The sequence below is a fragment of the Bombus vancouverensis genome, chromosome 16, assembly GCF_051014615.1.
Source record: "Bombus vancouverensis nearcticus chromosome 16, iyBomVanc1_principal, whole genome shotgun sequence".
In the NCBI taxonomy this organism is placed as follows: Eukaryota; Metazoa; Arthropoda; class Insecta; order Hymenoptera; family Apidae; genus Bombus; species Bombus vancouverensis.
Window position 1 is genome coordinate 10,686,446 of NC_134926.1, and position 24,831 is coordinate 10,711,276.

The window sequence follows — 24,831 nt, forward strand, 5'->3', positions numbered from 1 at the left end:
AGACGCTTGTCGTCGGTGGTGATGCATGGCCGCAGCCGCTCTGCAATTAGTTTCTCGCGACAAACAGAGCTTTAAAAGCGGACACGTTTGCAAATGCTTTCGAATAGCTGGCATTGATAACTCGATTAGCTACCACATACCTACCGTTGTACTTTTTCCTGTAGTCTTTTTTCATTTTCTTAAATATACTCGTTCTAGGCAATATCGAATACGTTTCTCCGCTCTCGACTCTCGACTCTGTTTGTCGATAATTAATCGAATTAACCAAGAATCGATCAAAGCGAGGAGAAATTTCCCCGAGACCAAGTTGCCCTGTAATTCCATAGGAGAACGATTCTTGTCGATGTAACGTCTCTTTCTCAACGCAGCCGATATATATCGAATTATTTCGATCGAACTATATTCGATAGATCGTGTTAAATTTTAACGATACGCGTCTTAAAAAAAAAAAGAAAAAAACAAAAAGAAAGAAAAATTGCAGAGCTAACGTTCATGCTGTAATACTTTACGTATACGTAGGAAGCCTGTACGCACAGCTTTCGCGACTGACTATATGTATATAAAATTCACTCGACACCGAACCCCTGTGTTAACCCCTTGCCTTATGACTTTTTTAGTAGCTATTAATACTTAAGCAAGCGTCAGCTATTCGCAGCAGTAACGCGCCGTGACAGATGCAAAATATTGGAACATTATTTAGTAATTTGGAACGGTGCTTGGTAATCCTCGATTTGACGAATAGGAAGTTCGAGTCGGAGGTCGGACTAAACTTTGTCATAAAAAGTTTGCCAGAACTTTGTCGAATAGGAACCACGAGCGCGATTCCGTATTACAGGGTAACCGGTTAACGACAAGTTATCGTTCGGACGAACGATTTGGAGGGCGATCGTAATTCACCGAAAATTCGCCAATTATTCGTTAAATAAATGTCTTTTTTTATTAAAAATCCCGTGGTAATACCGTCAAGATGAATTTACTCTCGAGATGAATACTCTCGTACAATTTATTCGCTTACATATTTATTACGAAGTCGCAACGTTTCGAATAGTTGATATATTCGAGGACAAACTGTTTGATCGTTACTAGACAGTTACATATGCGCCGCATATCGAAGGGATTAGCTCAGAAACCGCACGAAAACGGTTCAGTTTCGTCTTTTTGCTCGCGCCAATTGTGTTCGAGGATGCACGAAATTGTTCGAAGATTTACAAGCCTTGCAACGCACGTATAAATCCCAGTTTCTAATGGAAATGAGATTGTTGGAACGCGCACAAATTTTAGCCAATCATTAGTAACTGTTAGCATATGCCATTCTATTTGCGGTATTTGCAAAATTATCCATTAAATGTTTCCGGCGACACTGACAAGTGTAAAGAAACCAAGCCGCATCACGAGCAACGGTATTATTAATCAACTTCCTGGCCAAGTATCCTGCGATGAAACCGCTCCGCCCGAAATTATGCATCACCGAGGAGCCTTCGACTATCTAAATCCCGTCCTTCCTCCGCAAATCCTCTCAACCGTTCGCCGTTTTCCAAAAATAACCCCGACTAAAGTTTCGTGCTCCCTAAATTCAAGCAACCCTCCTCGAAATCATCAAAACCAGCATCCCTTGACGTTTTCCAACTATGAAAACTTCGAGAACATTACTTTACTCGCTCTAAATTTCACTCTGTGACATGTTCGAAGGTACAGGCTAGAGTTACTTGCGGAACAATTTTTAGCGTTATCTCTTACGCAAGAAACCCGACGACGGTATGAAAAAATTCGAGAATACAAAGTATTTTATTTTCATTTTCAAGTTTCTTGTATTTTCCCGACGCCTGTGTAATCGAAATTTCACTAATCTCGCAGCAGATATTTAAACGTAGCCCATTTAAAATTCGATTGCTTATCAAAGGCTCGATTGGAAACTACGAGAGCTCAAAGGTTCTGTGCGTTCGGTGTGACGCAAACCATAACGCCAGGACTGTGGTTACCGGCAATTAGAACGGCAACCTATTTTCACCAGGAGGCAAAAGGGAGGTGGAAGCAGGGCGGTTGGAAGCAGGCAAGCAGCACGGCATAACTAATGACGAGGAGATAAACGGCTTGGCAAACGACGCGTAACGAAGGTGGCGCGGAGATTCCGCGTGGAAACAGACCGGAAATTCCCGCGGGAAGCCCCTTGTCGGGAAATTGTTAGGACCCCAGCCGGAACCAACTCGCCTTGAGTCGAGTAAAAGATAGAAGATAAAGACGGAGAGGATTCCAATGAAATTTTTAGCGTTATCTCGTCTTCGGTCGATGTCTCGTGGTTTGCTTATCTTCTTCTTTTTCTTCTTTTCCGTTTCGTCCATCTATGCTTTTACTTTTGGTTGCCTCTTGTAAGATGGAATTATTCGCAGTTCGTTAAGATACCGTTCTAACGCCAAGGGACCGACTTTGACTCGCAACGGAATATTCAAAACGCTGTATGTTTTCATTTTTGTTTTATTCTAGCGACGATCCAGAACCATCTTCAAATTGACAACGGAAATGTAACTCGAATAGCTGCGACTATCCCGACGAGGATAGGACGGTGGTTGTTTGGTAATAAGCGCAGTCTCGCGAATCGCTCGAACAAAAGTCCATTTATTAACAATTTTTTGCACTTTATTCGCGACAGGTATAACGGGCGACAAACGCGTGTTGTTGGTTCGACGTGTCGCGAGACAAGAAGGAAAAGAAAAGAAAGAAGAGGAAGAAAGGAAGATGGAAAAATGGATCGTCTAACGATCGGGTGGAACGCTCCTTAACACCAAGTAAGAACGGAAAATGAATAAACGTACAAAAAGAACGCCGTATAGCGGTTGCATCGCGGATTTGGTAATCTTACACATTTCGGTGGAAGCGAGTGGATTAGCAGTTTTCGTTTATCGTGTTTATCAACGAGGTTCATTGGACACGAGCTCGTAAGCACCCTTTACATCAACGTGGATGGTAGTTTGATAAGGGGTAATTAAGTCGCTGGATTAGCAGTTCAACTTAACAAATTTACCGCTTCGTAAGTACTACGGGCTGCTTAACTTTCCGCTTAATTCGATCATCAACGCCAGCCACTCGAAACGACGAATTCCTCTAACGGTGCTCGCTAAGTGGAGCGAAAAATGGCAAGAAAATGCTAATGGAATTAATAAAGAGACTCTGAATTTCAATAGGATCGAGAGGGACAACTAGAATGTTTGCCTATTTATGGGAAGTTTACATTATCTTCTATTATCTGTTAAATTGATATTATCTGGAAAGCAATTCATTTTAATATTCGCCGTAAGTATTTATACGCAACTTTATCTCATACGGCTCTTTCGATCTCAACAAAGAAGTAATACAGGATTTTTGCGAATTCCTTGGATAACAACCTCTTACGAAACGCAAAAGGCGCAGGTAGCGCGAGTCAAAAAGCAACTAAACACGATGGAATAATACGCGAGAGAAGTACAATTTCGGCATTGACTCGTTACGCGCGATGAATCCAGCTTATCTAATGTCACAAGCATTCTTATTAACATCTACCTTGAAATCTTACGCGTTTATAAATATGCGTATTACCGTACAACCTAAAAACTGATAAAATTAATAGTTATTACGATATAAATATGTATGAGAAGTCTACAAGGACGCGACAAAGCTAAAAAGTAGTAAAAATGTTGAAAAAATCGAAAACACAGTCTCCATACCACGAAACTTCCGCGTGTAAACTTTTTCTCGACAACGCGTTGTTTCCTAAATACGTACGTGGAAAACTCCGATACTAAGTTTGCAAACAAACACGCTGTGCAGATAGAGCACCGCATAGGAAGTTGAAGTTCCGCCGAACAAAAAAAAGAAACGAAAGAAAAAAAGAGAGCTGTATCGAGTGACGCGTAATCGGCGTTAATGACGCTGAGGCCACGACCTTTGACCAACGAACGACATCAAGAGATGTATCGATAAAAATAATTGTATTTGTCTTGCGTAACGTTCTTCGATTTTACAATTAACAAGAATAATTATATTTGTCTCGCATAGTTTTGTTTTACGCGTCTATCCGAATTCGATACCTGTATCGATTCGTTGGAAGAAACGATGCTTGCAAAATATTGCACGCTTTACTTTGCAATACAAATGTAACGAATTATTCAAAATTGAAGTTTAGAAGAAAACAGCTTGAATTTTAATCTTATCTAAATTTGCTACAATTACGTTTGTTCTCGACCTCTACCCGATTCGTAAACACGTCACCGTCGAAGAGAACGCTTGTTAATTTTGTAGTTTCAGGGTTTCCATAGCTTTCAAAATTTTGATTTCGTGCCAAAAAGTTCATTTTATTAAGAAGCGACTTGTTAGCAAACGATATCGAACCAAATTTTACAGATAATTTTGCCAGATGTCATCTTCTAACCGAACTAAATTCCGAGTTCCGATCGTCGTTACATTGCCTTGCTTAAACGAACGTTCCATCTCTCTAAAACTCTAAATGTCGCTTACCATTTAAAAAGAGAAAAATCTTTCGGCTCCCCTTAAAATTCCAAGTACGTCCACGGCACCTACACGATTCTCGCAGCGCCATCGCTGAACCACGAAAAGCGAATACATCTTGTCAAACACTCTGCCCGCGTAACAAACTTTCGCCAACATCCTAAGCACGCGCTCCAATCCCTTTCTCATCCGCTTCGTCAAACCAACAAACCAAACTTAACAACTCTCGTCCGACAAGCTCGAACATTCTCCTTCCTCGATCTAACAACTCCAACACAACCGTGCAAACCGTAAAACAGCCGTGAAAACCAAATAAGAAGAAGGAAGGAAACCTTTTTTTCTTTTTTCGTAGCGAACATCCAGCTGGATCGATTAATGCGGTAAGAAATATTAAACGTCTATTAAAAAGTTCGCAGTTAGCCTGCTATCTCAAATAGTACTTAGGTATTAACGAGATAAAAACGTACTCGTAAATTTGCCTTGAAACATTTTTTTGATAAAGCCAATAGATAACGAGTTATTTCTGTGTACGTAGCAGGGAGTCTGCGTGGTCCTGCTCCGCTCGCACAAACGCTTTTCCATTAAACGCGGATAGCTCTAACAAGCGGTGCGGTGCGAAGGAACGTTGCGCAAAGACACCGGTGGTACAATTGCTCGTCCGACGTCGAAACTTTAGCGAGTACACTTACGAACGTAAAACTTGGCCAAGTATCTAAAAACGATATAGCGAAGTGGGTAAAATCGGTGAGGCGCTAGAGCTTACATGGCCGAAGACGAAAACGTAAACCGATCTCCGTTTCAGGGGAGATAAGAAGATCGTGGGCTTATTCGAGATATCAACTCGCGACTAGTTCTTTCTTCCCAGTGACGTAAATCGGCGGTAAAGAATTGCGCGCAACTCCGGCCAGTATACGTGTACGGTTGCGCGCGGCTAGATCAATCGCTGTCACCGTTTAACGTATTAATTTACGACTTGTTATCGATATACCGCTTCCGGCTAGATACCGACCAATGTATGAATAAACGTATGAATAAACAATCAGCGCAAGTTGTACCAGCGTGATTAGGTGAAAAACATTGAAACATAATTTTTCTATCGAATCGTTTAGTCGCCATTCGATCCGATGCACGTGCAGCGTACATTTTCAAATTCATCTTCCTCGAGAACAGCGTCTGGCGAGAAAAGTTTATTATCCACATTTTCCACTTATTTCCTCTCGTAGAATCGCCTCGCACCCGATCCTACCACCCGCGACTAACTATCCTGTTAATTATCTCTGCCACTTATCGCGTCACTTGTTATAAATCGTCGTTCGCAATAGGACGATAAAAAAGGGAAAAGAATTTATTTGGTCGGTTCGAGACAAACGAATTTGGCGTCGCACCGCGTTTCGCCAGTGAATCAGCCTAACCGTCCCGTCTATATAACCGACTAGAGTCGCGCGATCGGTCATTGTTGTTCGTCTACGCGCGACTCATCCTCATCTCGTGCGTGTACTCGTGCGAAAAGCGTTCGCGAAATGTATAGCCGGCAACCTGCCTTTATAATGACCGATAGATCGATATATAGATATTCGTTCGGCGTTTTGATGGTGTTTATGATGGTTGTAAGCGGTTCGCACGCGTACAAGGCAGAAGTGACGACTCGATTCGGCCAGGTTCAGGGATCGTTGAGTAGAAGCACCAGAGGAAGACTCGTCGCGCATTATTTGGGCCTTCCTTTTGCTCAACCGCCTGTGGATGATTTGAGGTTTAGGGTGAGTTTATGTGTAAACATGTTTTATTATTATTATTATTATTATTATTATTATTATTATTATTATTATTATTATATATTAAATTATATTATAGTGCTTTCTATAGTGCTTTTTTTATAGTGCTCGATAGTATAGCATACCTTTTCATCTATGTAACATATCACAATAATATTATGAAAGCCTGATTTCAATTATATTCTCGGGAATACGAATTTCCATAGAAATCCGTAGTCCGTCTGTAATAATTTTGGCGGCATGATAAAAATTCTTTGACAGAGTCCTAGGCCATGGATTCGCAATTGGACGGAGACATTCTTAGCAACGGAATATGCCCCCGTATGCGTTCAAGTGACCGAACAAGGCCACTTCATTGGAGAGGAAGACTGTCTCTATCTCAACGTTTACGTGCCTCTGGTAAATATTTTTTAGCGTATTCAGCAAAAAAGCGAGGTAAAAATATGAAAATAATAACAGTACAGGATAAACGAGATAAAGGAGGGTAAGAGAAAATGAAAGAGGTAGAAAAAACACACGTACGTAGATATCGTAAAGCGTAAAAATATGCAACTTTGCTTATCCGAAACAGCTACGTTGGTCCTGGGCATCTACCGGGATAAATTACCGTTACAATTGAAAACGAGTTTCAGAAAACTTTCATCTTCGTAGTATAGATATTTGTATCTTGTAGAGCTTATGGAAGTTTACGCTCGTATTAATTTCGTAGAAAAAGAATTCTATAAATGAAATTAATAGGAGAGAGATTTCTACGACTTTAACCGATTAATTTTCTTCTGACAATGTTTCGAGAAATTCCCAAAGTAGAGAGAAGAGGGGCACAGTTTGCGTACGGAACGCTAGCAAAGTATAGAAGAGAAGCAGAAAAGTAACGAACGTGTTAATAGAAGAAACAAAGAGAAGAAGAAGAATAGAAAACAGGAATACGGTGGAAAAGTTTATAGCATTGAAAAAAGAACGTTGGCGATGTCGTCGATTGGAATTCGTTTCGTATAAGCGGAAGAAGAATATTAAAATTTCGATATAAATCCTAGTCGAACAATTCGATCAGATTCGAAACGCAACGGTATACCGCTTTCGAGTCGATTCGCAGCGTGAAACGCAGAATTCGCGCGAAACTCGGAACATATAGCGACGTTTTGCGAAACAAATGGAAGTTTTGTTGAAACGCGATCTCGATTGAGTCGCAAGGTCCACTCTCGGTTTAATGAAATTTAAACGATTCAAGGCGAACGCAGCATTTTTCCAGTTGCTTTAAAAAATATCGCTTACGCGGTTCCAGGAAATTCGGAAATTTGATAGTCGGACAGGTTATAAGTTATAATATTAGTTCGTGTCGCGATACGATGCTTGCTATTTATGAGTTTTTATTGCTTTCGTAGTTTCCGAGAAAAGTCTACGACTCTAAACGTTTGCTTCGGACGAAAGAGAGATGCTAAAAATTAGACTAAATTAACGAACAATGTCGAAGGAAGTATTTGTAGATTTCAGAGGAGAACGGAGATGGATACGAGGAGAAAAGAGCGCTTCCGGTGATGGTGTACGTGCATGGCGGAATGTACGCCACTAACGGTGGTAACGATCGACAAGTCCCACCAGAGTATATGATGGACCAGGATGTGATCGTAGTTTCGATCCAATATCGTTTGAATATTTTGGGTAATAAGAAATTCGAAAGTTCACGTTTTATCGAGCGAAATTTGGAAAAATGTAAAATTAATAGAGACGCGTGCAAGGAGAGAAAATTCCCCGATAATCCTATTTGCTGATATTCAATTTTTCAATTTCTCAATTTACTAATACCGCGATTCTCGTTCGCGCAACTTTCCAGCACACCGATCTCCCGATATTCCAACATTCGATCGCACAACTTTCGGATCGAATTTTTCCTAATATCCAGCTCCTAAATTGCCATGTTTTCCCTCATCACGGGAATACCAATTTTCCAATGCCTCGTTGTTTCATTTCTCCGATACTGCGATTCGCTGACATGCCAGCGTTGCCACGCGTTCACTTCTCTCCGTACGTACAGGATTCTTCGCCACGGCCACCAAACACAATCCAGGCAACAACGGTCTGAAAGACATCGTAATGGCGCTACGTTGGGTGCAAGAAAACATTCGTTGTTTCAACGGCGACCCAAACATCGTGACTCTATGGGGCCACAGCGCAGGTGCCTCTGCCGTGCACTTGTTGGCTATCACGAACAAGACCGAAGGACTGTTCAACAGGTATGTTAACGATTTTGCGGAGGGACGTTCTTTTCCAACTTACGAGGGAACCCCGACCACCGACCACCGACTACCGACCATCGACCACCGATCACACGTTGAGATCACCCGTTTTTCTTCCACCTACTCGAGCGCGTATAAATCGTAAAGCACGAAACAACGTGTCTAGAGATCGAACCGAAGAAAATTAAATTGTCCCTCTTCTGAAATTTCAATCTTTTTCCGACAAATACACACGCCTATTCGTTGTAAATCCATCGACCCTGCTACAAGTATATACCGTTTGCTATCGTTCCGTCGTAGAATCGTCAGCGTGACGTTCGTATTGGTTTCTTAATTGGACCTGTAACCGCGACGTCGATCTTTCGTCCAAAAGTTTTACGCAACGTTTACATAGCCGTAAGATCAACGTTTCGTCGTAACGGAACAAAGTTATCAGGTGGGACGTCGGAGTTTAAAAATACGGCATTGCCATCAGGTACATCGTTCAAAGTGGAGTTGCTACTAGTCCCACGGCGTGGCTGCCCACGCATTGGATAAGAAAATATTCTTTGGTATCGGCCACGTTGGTCGGATGTCTTCCTGAAAGCGAAGAGGAATATACGACGACTGCGCAACCGAACGTGACGCGCGAACAAGAATGGTATGACGAGGCAGAGTTAAGCGAAGAAGAAGAGGAGGAAATGATGCGATGCTTGAGAAAGCTGGACGTCGGAAGCTTCAGAAACACGATGGACTATCATGTAAGTTCTATGCAGAGTGTCCTGCGACACCGATGATGGATTTCGCGCGTGAAACTTGCCTCGAGTTACAACGAGTTTTACGTTCAAGTAGCTCTATCGAAAGATGCAAGTAGTTTCATTTACCTATTTGCAAACAGAACGCAAGGTAGGCAAGGTAGGCAAGAAGGTTCCGTTGTTTTCGCGTGCGCGATCCATCGTCGAAGCGGTTCCTCGATACCACGATCTTGCATATAAAAACAAGTCGAAGAACAAGTAGAACAAAATTCGTCCAAAGTCTTGTTTTCGAGAGACTCCGAACGAAACGAAACTTCCAATTTTGGTTATTCCGAACTCTGACCCATAGCGTAGATTTCCATCCGTGGTCGACGATCGTGTAAAGAATTCTAGATATCGAATGTTTCGTCGAGCTTTCACGAAAATTTCACTTCGTTAAAATCTTGTTCGTTGAAACTTTGGCAAACAAGATAGTGCGGTGGAGTGGCCATTGCTGCATTTTCGCGCCGACGATCGAGGAAGAATCGGACGACGCCATCGTAACGGTGCATCCGCTGACAGCGATAAAGCAGCGCCTGTTCAGAGACATTCCAGCTATCATAGGAGTCACCAAGGACGAAGGACTGATGAAATCGATCGGTAAATTTCGCCTTGCGAAAGTAACAACTAATTTAGTATTTAACTTTATCGATAATTTTCTTTATTCGAACAAACACTTTTTCGCTATTTCGACGATCTCTTCTCGTTCGCTTCGAAAGAGACAACGAGCGCTTTCTGTCTTTCTCGGATCGTCTTTCTCGTTCCGAATAACAACTTCTTTCTTCGCGGTATTTCATTTGTTCGACGAAGAACAGCAGAGTCCTACTCTTTTTCGCATATTCTTCGTATCGGATCGCCACAAGTAGAATAATTGGCGAGGTATTCGATTACAAGTTTTAATTAATTTTGAAAAAGTTGCTCGTTTCGATTTGAAGCCATCTTGACGAACCCAAGCGCCGAGGACAAAATACTAAATAATTTCGAGATGTATCTGCTCTATTTGCTGGAATATCGCGCGATGTCGAACGACACTTTGGACGCCCTTACGAATTTCTATTTCGACGGCAACGTTACGTTATCAACGCTGAGAAGGAATATCACAGAGGTACGTGTGTTCTCCGCTCGAATATTTTCGGTCAACCCTACTTCGAAACCGTCAAGCAAGATTTTTCACGTAGATAGTTGGAAGGGAGCCATACTCTTTGAAAAACTTGCTTTTTCCACAAATTTTCTACCTTTTGATCGTTAAAATAACATCTATTTATACGCTACTCTTTCAAATAACATCTTAAACTAACAATGAATTAATCGAGCGTGTCCAATCTTCTTTGACAAAATAATTTCATGGAACGACTTATTCCATCGTCCGTTATAAATTATTCTATCTATACGACACGGACGACACGTCGTTAATTATCCGAATAAGGATAAGAATAATCACGCGATTCGATATTAACGAACACGTTGCTAATAATTTTACAAATCCACTTACAAATGTGTCAATGTTGTAGATCGTTGGAGATGCTCTTGTCGTATGGCCAACGTATGAAACTTTAAAGTACCAATCGAACGTAATGAATTCGAGTACCTATCTCTATGTGTTTTCATACGAGGGCACTTTTAGCGCGACTTTTGCCTTCACCGAAGGAGTTCCAAGACACTTTGGTGAGTATTTTAATGCTTCAGTGCTTTAATGCTTTGGTGCTTCATCAGCCATATCGCTTCTAAATACACAACGAATTCTTACGCGAGTTCATATTTTCGAGAACATCGTAATTCAAAACGTAGAACTTTGCGTCTCATCGTAACGTATCTCATCTCGTCGAGTATCGTTTTACAACCTTTTGGGATTTTGCGACTGCGGTTTCTACGAATTTCCGAATTTTAGAATTTTTTAATGCTGAACTTTTCAAGTTTTAGGAGTTTGCGATATCGGAATTTTGGAACCGTGCGACATCGGATCGTTGGATTTTTGGAATTTTGGAATTTTAGGATTTCCAAACTTTGGTACTCTGGAATTATTCCTCCATCTTGACAAATTTTAACTATACACTCGTATACGTAGAAGTATCGCCAATCAAGTATAGAACATTTACATTTCTTTTCTTTTTCTTTTGTAATTGAGATTTTTACGAAACGTTACTCTTCAAATTTTCTCATCGTACTGTTTATCGATTTTCATGTTTATTGGCTTACTAATACGTTCACGTGATTATCACGCTCACAGCGATACGTAGAATTCAGCTACTCATTACTATACTAAGAACGTAGCGCAATATTTATTAAATTAACGAATTAAACGTGTATTTAAATATTATAAGAATATATTTGCAAGGGAGACGAACTTTATATTTTTCGATAAGGTTAACATTACTAACGAAGAATTTGTTATTTTTTATACGTAAAAAAGTCGCGACAAACAAGACGTTAAGCCGCGATGTAGCAATAACCGATTCTTCCAAAGAAATTAACCACTAAATCGACAATGTGGTACTTTTAGGAGTGTCGCACGTAGATGATCTGAATTATTTGTTACCAATATTCAACAAAGAGTTTGAAGATTACATGTTACACAATACGGAAGACGATATAACCATGATTAATATAATGACCGAGATGTGGGCCAGCTTCGCAACTAAGGGGTAACGGAAAATAAATATCTTTACTTCCTAATAACAAGACAATTGGTAGTAGACAATTAGTAGAAAATGAGAAAATATCCAATACTGTATCTTTCTTATCATCTTACTAATAAGTATCTTATCGATAAGTGGATAATTCGTTGTTAAGCGTACCAGAGGCTTGGAGAGTGACACCATGGCCAGATTACAAGGAATCGCAAAAGTTCTTGCAAATTGGAGTTGGAAAACTTCCGGAAATGACAATAGAAAGCGAATTTTTCCCAGAAAGAATGGCGTTCTGGGAAGAATTATCCGCGAATCTGACTTACGACCCGGCAGACGACCTTTATTTGCCTCTGAAACAACGAACGATCGAAGACGACGAAGACGTTGCCAGTAGCGGTGCTTCTCTACGATACGACGAAATAATGATTTCTTCGCCGACGTTCCACCTGCTATTCACCTACTTTTTGTCAATTTTGGAACGTAATTGCTAGTACAACGTTGTCGATAACAGAGAATGTATTTATGTTGTAAAGTTTATCATATAAAATTTGTTAAATCCATGAGAAACTCGTTTCTTTATACGATTAGAGCAAATGCACGAACGATGACGATCAAGCGGTAATTTATTTCAAACATTTCTATATCCTGAATTTTATTTTATCTTTACTTATCCGGTTTAACGACCGGACAACAAGAACGTTTAAATATCATACGGATAACCAGATACGTCGAAATACGAGCGAAAAGAAACATCGTTCGTCGCCACGAATGTACGAATACGCAAGTAGAAAGAACAGAGTCAGATCGACGATGTAAAAGCATCTCCCGGAGGATCGCCGCCGGTTTCATTAAGACGAGGCCCTAATAAACGAAAAGCGTAATGGAATCCGGCGAAAATTAAGTTGGCCACGGCGTGTGGAGAGTTAAACGCGTGCATAAAATATGCGCCAACGTGGCGCGTTCCTTCGCGCTCGGGGAAATTAATCATCCGGCCGCCCCCGTGTTTGTCTTCTTTCCGTTCAGTTCCCCTTTTCCGGCCACGTGAACTCGCCGCGTTTGCGCGTCCAGTAGCGTGCACGTCACCAAATTAAGACAAACGTTCTACCTTTCCTCGCTTTCTCTTCTCCTTCCTTTCCTTCTCCTTTTCTCCTTGCCTCTTCTTCTCTGATTTTACGGCTTTCGTAAAATTTTTATTTGCCCGATAAATCTTTGTCAACGTTCACGGAGGATGTTGAAAAACGGCCGGCTTTGGTTCTACCAAGAGACGCTCTCGAACGTCGATTCCTGCAACGATCTTTCCCATCGAGTCAAAGTAAAATTCTACCGTTATTCGCAAAATTCTACGAAATAAGCACGCGGAAGCGTGGACAAATGGACCGAACGTCGACCGCGGGACAACCTTGTTCTACCACGCGAAGAAGCGAGTATAGGAAAAACCACGTGAACCGACAGAGACGGTAGCTCGGCTGGAAATCGACACGTTGTAGCCGCGATTCGCGCGTCGCCGAATTTTCGAAAGGCCACTTGACCGTGTGTGTATATGTAGTGCTCGGCCTGGCGTACACTCGGCCCGAGGAGGCTCGAAATCGCTTCGAAAACGATTATTCGACTGCTGGATAAACAGCGATTCGTCGCACAGCACCGAACTTATTTGTCTATGCAAATGATCGATCAACGATGGCCACGGCCCTCGTGCCTTGTTTCGCTTCGAGTATCCGCGACCACCGTGTTTTTCCTCGCACCTTCGCCGACCAACGTGTCGCCTCCCTTCGTCTCTCGTTGGCCAGTTAAAAACTAAACCGGCTCTCGTGGTCTTTTCCATCGTGGTCGTTCCTAGTCTTCCTCGACTTCCTGGTCTTCGCTCGACTTTTAACGATTCCAATTTTACGTAATCCGAACTCTTCGATCGGTTCGATCGCTAATTATACCGTAATCGTGGATAAAAGATACAGGGTGAAGAAAGAAGGCCTCCTTCGACTTTCATCGAACCACTTTCGTCGAAACCTTTTACAAAATTTCCTTAATAAACAGCGTGATTCGTGCCTAATTTCCATTAACCAGGATGAAACTGAAGGAAAAACGATCTGGTAATAAAACGACGTTTTATGCGTACGAAACATCGTCGCAGACTCGCCTCTGCTTTCCCGTCAAAGAATTAGCCGTGTAATACAGCCGTGGCGCCATTATCGCTACGAGACCATGTTTCGCGTCGAGTAACGAACGAAATTTCTCCAACAATTGCCACGGCTTTCCAAGTTTCCAGTTCGTGAAATTCGGATGCTGTTCGTGTCTCGCGATAATGAGGTATTCGCGGATTCGACGCGCAACGCTATAGTAAAGGTAAGCACGCGTGTAATTAGTAAAAGCCGGTGAAAATCGAGACGCGTCTGCCGTTTCTACGAGGCCCCTTTTTGCAAAGTAGAGGAAGACGTCCGAGCGTTTTGCAAATCTTTCGAACCCTGAGAGTCCCGAAACTTCGAAATCCTCGAGTTTCTAAACCATCGAACGTCGAAAAGGTCAACGAACGTTCGGATGCTTTGGCGAGCCAGTTCGTATCTCTATTCGTTATCGTTCGTATCTTCGTTCGTGTATCGAAGGAAGCAAGCAAGAGGCACATAATGCATCGTTTAAAAGCGGAAATTCCGGCCTCGTCGTTAATTACTTTCTCGCCGTGGCAGGGCATTTCATTCGACGAAACGTCTGGCGAACAATGGCAGCCGAGACCGTCCCAAGGCTCCCGGAATAAGTTGTTCTTCTTTTCATCGAGAACGTAATATCGCGATATACAAGCCCTTTTGTCGCCGCAGACGTTTAATTATTCGCCATCTGGAAATTGGCCCCGGCTGGTTTTCACACGCAGCGAATGATCGATCGCCTGTACGTCTCCTTCGAAACGTTTTCTTCCTTCAACCTACAACCAAGCGACGCTAGTTTAACGCGTGACAAACGATTTCCTGGGGGGCGATCGAGTTCCTTTTTGGCATCGTTCTTTCCACATCGCCGAGGAAAATGTGTTTTTGTCGAGGGAAAATGTTTGCGTCGAGATAGATAGCAGGGCGAATAAGACGTTCGGTTCCTTCATAAGCGTCGGATTACAGCTATTCTACCATGCAACGTGTTTTTCTTACCATCTTCTTTGGTATTTTCCTACAAAGCAGGCGTACGATCGTTTTCAATTTACAAACTTTATGAACTTGGAAATTGTAGATTTTCGGAGATTGGACGTTCCAGTTGAATTCGATTCGCAACTATAAAAGCTCGAAGCTTGGGAATTTGAGAACTTGGAGATTCGGCTACTTTCATATTGGGAATCTTTGGCATTTCTAAACACAGATGCAAATACACTTGCAAACATCTCGACACCTCGGAAATCTAAGAATTCACAGATCCATGTATACAAAAGTTCTTTGCGAATGGATAGTAAATTTATTTGCAAAACATCACCGAAATCGCCTTCCTGGGGTTTCACCAGCCGAGAGCGGAGCGACCACGCACCGTATGCGAACGAGGCGACCAGCATCTCCGAAATTCCCTCGATTTCCCTTTTCTTTCCCTAGTTGGTCGATTCTTGCCGAGTAACCGACCCGAACGGACCGATGGAACGGCCGCTATAATTTTCACGGCGGCGTGTGTCCGTCGACAGAGGCCACGGACTGCCATTGTTGGCCTTCGTAACGAGCGGCAATTTTTGCAGGGTCGAACAATGTGTCGCATTAGCGCATTGTGCTGGCCGGTTCCGCCCGTTCTGTCACGCGACACGGCCATATCGTAATCGATGCTGGCCCGCCGATTTCCATTTCCACTTTTGCCGTCCGGTCCCAGTCATTATAGCGGCAAGTCGGCCGACAATGTCATCGAGACGAGCGACGAACGTGTCTGGAATTCATCGACCGAACTGTTCTTCCACGGTTGTTATATCGCGCCACCATCTCCAATAATTTCCCGGTAATTTGTGCGCGCGATAATGTGGCATCGAGCTTCCATGGCGAGGACTTTTGTCGCTCGCGAGACGCCGGAGCAACGGATCGACGAAATTAATTACGATCTTCTAGTCCGTAGCGCGATTTAGCAAGCGTAAACTGCTCTTCGTTCGATCGATATAATTTCCCGCCTTTTTCGCCGATCGTTCGTTCGGTCGGCGTCGACGTATTTGGAACGCCAACTTGGCGATCGATCGGCGACGACGTTGAGCCGCGTGTCTTAACTTTGGCTCGTTTTGGCAAGTTTCGCCGCTCGCGGCGCACTCTCCCAGATTTCATCGCGCATTCGACGATACGTTCGTGCAAAATAAGGAAAAATATTTCGTACGTCAATCTGTAATACATATATGCGGTACGTATAAATGGAAGAAAATTGCACCCGATCGTTTCGAACTTTCGATCTTCGAGTTTGAAATTTTCTTTCCGACGCTATTCCAACAAGCATATTTGAAACATCGACGTCGAATCCACGTCGAAGCCACGTGGTTCGACACGCAAACTTCGATTAATAGGCTGAATTCCCATGACTGTCGTCGACTGTAAGTCGAGCGACGGGGGTTGCCACGTTACCCCGTAATCCGTTGCATCCCCCAACGAGCAGCCGGTGCAGCACGCTATGAGAAAATGAATATTTGAAAATCTGGAAGGACGAGAGGCGGCGTTACAGCCCCGTTAGCTTTCCCTGATCTCACTGTATCTAATTCGCTGGTACGATTGCCCGTGGGACCCATCCCGGAGAAATTTCGCCTCTCAAATCCTACGTATTTCCTTCGTTCGTTTCGTCGAGGATCGCGAGTCGCTTTGTTTCCTCCTTCCCTTCTTCCAATTCCCTCCTCCTAATTCCGATTTCTCTTCCGATTCATTATTCATTTCGTTCGTTTCTAGGAAGAATTAACTTCTTTTCTTTTAGCATCGCGTTCCTCGATCGTCGGTTTATTTCTTCGTTTTCCATTTCCTCTATCTTTTGGCAAAGTTTCGCTCGTTCATTGGATACTGTCTCGCAGTAGCTACAATTTCAACACGCTCCGAGAAGCGATCTCTATAGATCTTTTTTATCGATAATCGAAGAAACGTCGCTTATAATTTCTTTCATCGACAAAATTTTCTCGAATTTTGAAAGAAGAAGGCTCTGATCGAATGGACGTTTATTAACAAGCGAATGACAACTTTTTAACGAGACACGAATGAACGTCAAGCTGTCCACGCGATATCCATCATCGCGATGACTTTCGATCGATAGAGTTTTTGCAAAAGTTCATCGAGTTCGAAAACGACCGGCGACTCGAGTTCCCGTGATCGTCGTAACGATGATTTGTCACTGTCACGGACAATAATACGAATGGACGCAAGAGCGTAACGCAAAATGGTAGCCTGCGGCTTTCATCGTGCGAGTATCGCGGTTCGTAATATCAGCGACTCTCAAACAATGGATATCTTGCGCAAAGAGAGAGACGATCCTTTCGAAATTTAGCAAATCCTATCCTTTTCTGTTTCAACGTTCTCCAGTATTGGCAAATAGTTTTTCGTATTTGAATATTTGATTCGACGTTGCCCAGTTGGATGTCTTCTTCGAGTTTTAACGAATATTTGACTTTTTGTGCGTTGAAATCTTTTTACAACTTGGCAAATCCCTTCTTTTTCATTCCTATCGAGAATTTCCACTCTCTGTTTATTTTTAAGCTTCTCAAAGGGTTGGGAGTAATTTTTCCAAAGTTAAATCCAACGTTTAAATACTTTTACGAATAAAACGTTACAAATAAACGCATCGAATTTTATCGCTTTATGACGTAGCGAACGTTTCCTTTCTCTTTGGACGCTTTAACGGATCAACGAGTCCGTGTTTAAATGCTTTGACAATTTAGTAAACGTCCCGTCCTTAACGATTTTGCTGTTTAGCGAATCGATCGAGATAATTCTACGCGTACAGGTAATTCGATATCGAGGTTAAGGCACATTGAATTAGAATGGCAATTTGCTACATTGTCAGAGTCGAGGAACATGGGTATCGGAGGGGTAGAGCAGTAATAATACTATTGAAGTAGTATTAGCACTGGTGTGGTTGCATCGCTATTAGCACGATAGCGATATTACTAATAGCACTATCGTAACTATTTCAACTATCACCGGTGAAATTAATCCGTATTTCGTTAGTTTTTACATAGGAATTACTGCGAATATCGTTGCAACGGTACTAGCAACCTACCGTTTGGCAAAATTACTGATTATTGATAAATTATTCGTTATTCATCGTTAGTTACTGATATTTTAGGATTACGGAAAAGGTTAGAATAGTTCGTTTCGCGTCTTCTAATCTCGGCGACAAAAAGACAGAGAAAAGAGGAAGAGAGGAAATACTTTTTGCAGCTTTTGCTCTCAACGGATTTTCTTAAAGCTGGCAAACCTTCTTCTTACCATTCGAGAACAGAGTTTCCTGCCGGGTTTCCGTTTCCGGCTGACGTTCACCGAAACGATTGAGAATCTCTGGTGTGCGTAATACAGAATCTGTCTCGAGCTAGTGCTACAGCTACACTGCGGGGCACGTCGAGACAGTGACACGAGATCCGTTCGCGATTCAGAAGCGAAGAAAACGCTGGAGAGGCGGATGATAAGGGGGAAGAGCTTATACACGACGTTTTCTTGCCCGGGGAGCTGATTTGCCGGCGTTATACCTGGCGTTTAACGAGTAACCGGTAGTACGATCGACAAGTGGAAAGTTATAAACGATAAATGAAAGATTATGGGCGAAAAATGTTGTGTATAAATATATCCGTAATACTTTTCCATAGAGAATAAAGAGATTCGGATGATCGGATACCGGGCGATCGAGTTTTCGCATCATAGATGCGAAAGAGGGATCAAGAGCCCGAGATTAGGGCGAAAACAAGAAGAGACGATAGTTTTAGACTAACCTGGGAACGAAAGGTGAGCTTTTGAGTGAAAAACTCTAGATCGAGGTAAAAAGAAAAGAAAGACGATGTTTTTTCTACACTAACTTTGGGCTTCGAACAAACGCGCCATACGAAAGTAAGTCCTCGCGCTCGTTTTAACAGGTAAATATTTGCCTTTTGTACATGGATTTCCATTAAACGTTCGTAAATATCGACAATAGCCTTCGAAACCGTAAATCGCAGTATAAAAATCGCGGTATTGAAATCGACGAAAATACCTACGGGAATATTTTATTTAAACGCGAAATGCTAGAGATAAAAGAGACACGAATTTTTTAGAGACCTTAAAGCAAACGAATCCGAAAGTTTCACGAACTTTCGAACGTTAGAAACTTGGGACAGTTGATCAGATTTTTCTAATATTTTGCGGAACCTTTGGAAAATTTGCTGGTGAAATTTGTTCCGCCCAATCGTGGTTCGTACCAAACATCCGCCATATCGACACTTCGGTGACGCGCCCAACCTCAATTTTCGCGCGGACAGCAGAAGATGAAGCATAGAGACGAGGTAATGATAAATTCGCTCGTTACACCGACTTCTCGCCTCGTGACTCGAATTCGCTCGTTCGAAGCGTATTCTTCGGTTGTCTTCCTGCAGGTACCGTGAAATGGATGGACGGCAGAGGTTAAGTAATGTATCGCGTTCGCGTTCCGCCACGGAGAAAAATGGTGTACGAGTTGATTTCGCGAAATGTCTGAGATGTTTTCCTGGAAAACCGTGGATGGTGGAAACCCGTTGAACGTGACGATGAGTAATTGCTGTGCGTAATAAGTGTGAAATATGTATGCGAAAGTATATTTTAGTCTACGGAGTCTCGAGGCTGGGTCAGATGCGATCTCGATGCCGGTTGTCGAGCAACGATCGACGCAAGTACGACGTGTACTTATATGCGATTCAAAGATTCGTTGCACGCTGTGCCAGAGACCGACGAACGAGAGACCTACGTTTTCCTCGGACAGTGTCAGATTTTCTAGGACAGCGGTAGACTAGACACAGACTAGAGACAAACGGTCCTGCCTAAAATATGCTTTCTCTCAAGGGGATGAGAATTCGCGATACAAAATTCCATCCAAAAGTCTTTCGCCGTCGTTTGAAATCCACTGGGAACCCCTACCCATATCCTGACTGCCAACTCCCAAAGAACCGTCTCCTATCACGGTAAGAACTTACACCGGCGAACGAATAGAAACTCTCTCCCTCGTCTTCCATCATCGTTCCACCCTTTCGCAAGAAACACGGGCTCCCGCTAATTGTTGGAATAACGAAGGAACTTGCGTCTGTACGAGGGCCGTTTCCATCGGCCCGCAGCTGTTCGCCTCGTTATTCCATCGGTCCACGTAGTTCTCGTCGGTTCTCGTTGGTTCTCGTCGGTTCTCGTCGGTTCTCGCAGTTATCGCGATCCCTCTTTCAGGGACGGGCAGGCAGGCTCGCTGATTTTGCAGCGCGTCAACAGTTTCGTCGTCGTTCCGCCGATAAATCTGGCCGCCGCGTGTTTTGCACGGTCTTTCCGCGGCAAACTTTCCCGCGCTTTTGTTCGAACGGGGCTGCGTTAACAAGCAGCCGAGATGGTAATCTCGCCGAGGCGAGGAGAAAGAAGGACGACGACCGTTTGATCGAGTCCGCTTCTTGCTCGCACAGCTGCCACGATCACCTCGCTCCTCCGCCACAGAGCTAGTTAATTTCACGCCAACTTTAAGTCGAACGTTTCGCTGGTTAGAGATTTGCTCGCCAAAGGGTCGGTATTCTGTCTTTAGGGTTTGTTGAGATCGCCAGCGAGAACAGCTTCCTTTTAAATTACCTCGCCTTTCTCTCTTTTCTCTTTTTTTCTTTTCTTCTATTTTTTCGATTAATTTTCTTCTATTTTTTCGATTAATTTTCTTCTAGTTTTTGGATTTTCGGATTGCTTTCGAGAGTTTCAGCTCGAACTTAACCATTCTCCCTTTGTATATTTTCGTTGTCGACCGTCCGAATAAAACACGTTGTTCGAACATCTGTCAAACAAGTTCTTTATCGCGAAAAGGTTTCGCAGAGCGCGACACCGGTCCGCTTTGAGGTCACCTAGCCAAGAAGAGAACGAAGACCGGAAGCAGACGAGGAACGGTAGGGTGAGTTTGCAACGGAGTTGCGGTTCCCAGCAGCTTCCTTGGCCGCTTAAGTTGCGGTCGAGCCTGTCGATTTCACCCGGCAAAAAGCTGCGCCGCGATTTAGACTTGTCCGAGACTTTGTCCCTCGACCACAGCCGCGTTTCCACCAACTTCCCTCGAAGTTTCGAGGTTCCGAACGAAACTGACTGCTCCGACATACCGATTAAAATAAACACGCCTATATAGTATTAACTCTTCGTTCGATTAGGTTTGTCAGAACGAAAAGACAATTCGCTGCAAGAAAAACAATGGGATTTTAAGCTTCGTGGAATTATCACGCGCGCATTATTAGTATCGCCGTTTTTCTATGTCTGTAACAATATCGTCTGGTAATAGTTATTAGGTTAAAGTCGGTATGACCTATCTTTTTAGAAGGAATGGGTTTTATATGTACATATTATCGGAAGAGGCATGAGAGGATGCTTTAACTTTGATATCTTTCCTGCCAAGTAATCGTCTATAATAGATTCTAAAAATCACAGCACAGATTCCTCATCGGACGACGATATATTCGAAAACAAGAACGAAACGGTATTTCAATGCTTTCGCAACATCGTCCTAACGTAGAATCGCCCGTCTTCGTCCCTCCAAACGGCGGATCGATCGATCTTACTCGCCACGTTTGAAGAACGAACGGATACTTTTGCTTTGTCTCGTGGCCGATCTCCGAAAAGAGGGTCAAAGTGCTTTAGACGGCTCGACTTTAATTCCGTGTTCGGCTTTGTCGTTCCTTCAAAAGCGCGCGCGCGCGAAAGCAAGAAAACGTGGAGGACGAATCGGCGCGCATGAAATTTCGCGCTCTTTGAAGAACAGCCTTGTTCCGCGTTTGAAATTCTCTGCCACTCTTTTCTTTTCCACACCCTTCCATCCTTCCTTTCTTTCTTTTTCCTTTCCGTTTTATTATCGCGTTGCATTCGAGTTTTTCATGTATATTCGATGAAACGGAACGACGAGGAAGAATCGTCGAGCAATATGATTCTCGTTAGGATATTTTTTAGCCGAGAACTAAAAATAGATGAGGGAATACATTTGAATTTTAAGGTCTTTCGATTTGCGTGGTAGATAGGTGCGCGTAGATGTGACAAGGAACGGTTACGGAACAGAGCTGTTTGCTCGGTCGTAATTATAGGTCGTAAGTTAAAAGGCGTCAGCTACGTACATTGAAAATTCTTTGCTTGCGCTATCGTCCCTTGCCGATAAACCGATCTTCCAATTATGTTGGCCGACCAAGCAGATCTTTCATATCCACTTGCCAAACATCCATCAACGGCTATTATACCTCCGCTCGAGCCGTTTCCGACAAAGCTACACGACTGACCCGAAAACCTATGTCCACATCGTCACGCGACAGAAACAAGACACGTCATACGTCACAGGTTCGCAGTAATTAGTTAATTGAACGTCGAAAACGAGGCAACGAGAGACCGCGCGCTTCAAAGACGCGCGTGCAAACATTTTGTTATAGGCACTCGCTATATCCGTGAAATATCGAACATCAAATTTACCGAACTCGCCGAACTTGCCGATGACTTTCGCGTTTCCGTCTAGCTCGAAAAATGAAAACCGTCGTCCTGGTCTCAGCCACACTTCGCAGGAGCCGGCCTGCTGATCGACGATCTACCAGGTTGCCTGATTCTCTAAAAACAAAGGCCGATCGGCACGACTCGCCGATTCTTCGAATTCGATTCTTCTCGGCAATCGATTTATGACACGACTGGACGTGGCAAGCGAAGCAAAGAAAGGAATATATTTCTTCTACGATCTTACGACACGCGAACGTACGGTTTCAAAGTACTTTACCTCGGGTCCGAAGCAGCGAAAGTCGCAACAGTTGTCCGAAATGAGAAGAGCAGGAAGTGGCGAGCCATGTTTCAAATGGCGAGAAGCAAAGAGGATTGCAAAACGAAAAGTTCTGGAATGAATTTCCAGCTGCGTCCCGGCCGCGAAAAGATAAGACGACGATCTTGGAAGCGGTCGAGACGTAAATAATCCGCAAAAGCAGTAAAAAAGAAGGCGGTGGCTGCGACGGCAATCGCACAAAGTGGCCGAGTTTCTTCGCGTTCCCCGCAATCTACCTTTCGCAGTTTCCCTTCTTCGGTCAGGGGGTACGTGCCAAGGGGACGACTCGTTCCTCGATTTCCACGATTACACTTAGGCGAAATGAAACAGTCTTCGAAGAAAGAGGTTTTGTTCCCTCGACGATGCATCGCGACGTCGAACAACTTGAACATTCGGAATTAAACGCGACAGGAATCCCATCGCGATCCAACTTTTCGTCTTTTCGTCGATTTTTTTATCGCTCGAACTGCCAGGCGACACCGATATTACGATAAACCCGAACAGAACGGTGCTCGTTCAGCTACAAGATAATTACAGTGTCACCGTTACGGTGCCTATTATTTAACACTGTCAGAGACAGCTTCGTCAGCCCATAAATTATCAGCCGATAAATGCCGAAAAACAGAAGCTGCAGAAGTTTCTTGCGAGAGGGCATAAATCAGAAGAGACAGAAAGAAAAGTTATTCGATGCATGGAGAGATGGCGAAGACGAGCGAGAAAAATGCTGCAGGAGGTGGAAAATTTGAAATTAAAGCACGTCGGATACGAAGAGAGATATATCTGATACGGATCCGTCGGACAACGAAGGATGAGTTTTAAGCTCTTAATCGTACAACTATGCGATAACTGCTAAAACAACGTACCGTACAAAAGCGTATAAAGTACGTCTCGTAAATTTCAATATTCTATTCAAGAAGGCTCCATAGGCTCGCTTGAAATAATCTTGAAACGCGAGGTAGTCGTTTCGTAGCGTTTCCTGCAAAGTAGCTGTGATCGGATGATGGAAAATCAAGACACAAAACTCCTTCTCTCATAGCCCGTACGATCGTATCCATCGATATTATCTCTCTCGATGGAAATCAAATCGTTCTCTTATAATCGTAGCATCTAAAATCTGTAAAATCCGATTCTCAAAGCTTACTACCAAACGTTGGTCGCTTCGTAATTTTCACAACTAAGGGATACTGAACTGGAGAAAATCTTCCGAAAGTGCCATTTTTTACGCGTATTTTTATCTTCTATCTTTATCTATTTACTTACTCCAGTTCTTGTCTTAAACGCGTCTCTTACCTCGCGCGTCACCTTCCTTTCCATTCGACCCGCCAAAAATCCACCAAGTATATAACGCACAAATACGTTTAAAGTGCCTGTAAAATAGGCCAATATTTCGTCGATCTCGAATCGATTAAAGGTCGGTAGATGCGCGGCAACGGCGATACCAACGATCCAGGAACCTCGTCCTCGACCCATCTGCGATAATCGCGTGTTGCAACGATGCACGGGCAAGTTGCACGACGGATATCCGTCGGAAGCGTGGCAACGAGCCGCCTCTGGCTGCCATTACGCATTCAAACGTTCGAGCTGCGAGCAACGCCAGGCGTTTCGGTGGCTTTCGAAACGGTGGATTTAACGCGGGGCCGCCGCCGGCTCGAATTTCGAACACTCCGGTTGGAAATTCGCGGGGGATCCGGTTGCCCGGTGCTAATTACGCGACTCATTAACAATGCAGCCACTTCAAACGGGGGGTCCGGTTGATTATTATTAGCGGCGGCAACAATGAGCGTCGTTACAATGTCCGACAAAATTTCACGGTAGCCGCGGGCGCTTTGCCCGCGACTAAAACGCCTAGCGCACGGACGTTTCGTTGATTTTTACCTTCCAGTCTGCAAGTTACACGCGCACCGTCGGTTCTCGATGAAATTGTGTCGCGCCGTTAGTCGGTGTACGGTTGACTTTGCGTATACAGCAGAATATTCGATCGATCGTTTTTGTCGGCGCTGAAAACTATACCAATCGTTTCGCAGATGCGTCGCGA

General features: G+C 43.4%; 2 protein-coding genes across 12 annotated transcripts in view; one reads left to right on the forward strand and one right to left on the reverse strand.

Annotated features, from left to right (window-relative positions):
- heph (polypyrimidine tract-binding protein 1 heph) overlaps positions 1 to 24,831 on the reverse strand; it is a 435,707-nt gene that overhangs the window by 362,014 nt on the left and 48,862 nt on the right. The window lies entirely within an intron of this gene.
- Positions 5,700 to 12,452, forward strand: LOC117160201 (juvenile hormone esterase). Of its 3 annotated transcripts, none has more exons than XM_076625405.1 (11): positions 5,700 to 6,236; positions 6,513 to 6,650; positions 7,736 to 7,910; positions 8,284 to 8,482; positions 8,961 to 9,225; positions 9,690 to 9,858; positions 10,194 to 10,363; positions 10,770 to 10,923; positions 11,173 to 11,265; positions 11,759 to 11,900; positions 12,030 to 12,167. In XM_076625405.1, exons 1-11 carry the CDS (start codon positions 6,000 to 6,002, stop codon positions 12,034 to 12,036), a joined length of 1,749 nt encoding a protein of 582 aa, XP_076481520.1. In that variant the 5' UTR covers positions 5,700 to 5,999; the 3' UTR covers positions 12,037 to 12,167. The 3 variants fall into 3 exon arrangements, with proteins under 3 accessions (XP_076481520.1, XP_033196669.2, XP_033196671.2); XM_033340778.2 differs by having other exon boundaries at positions 5,706 to 6,236; positions 12,049 to 12,452; XM_033340780.2 differs by lacking the exon at positions 11,173 to 11,265 and having other exon boundaries at positions 5,769 to 6,236; positions 12,049 to 12,452.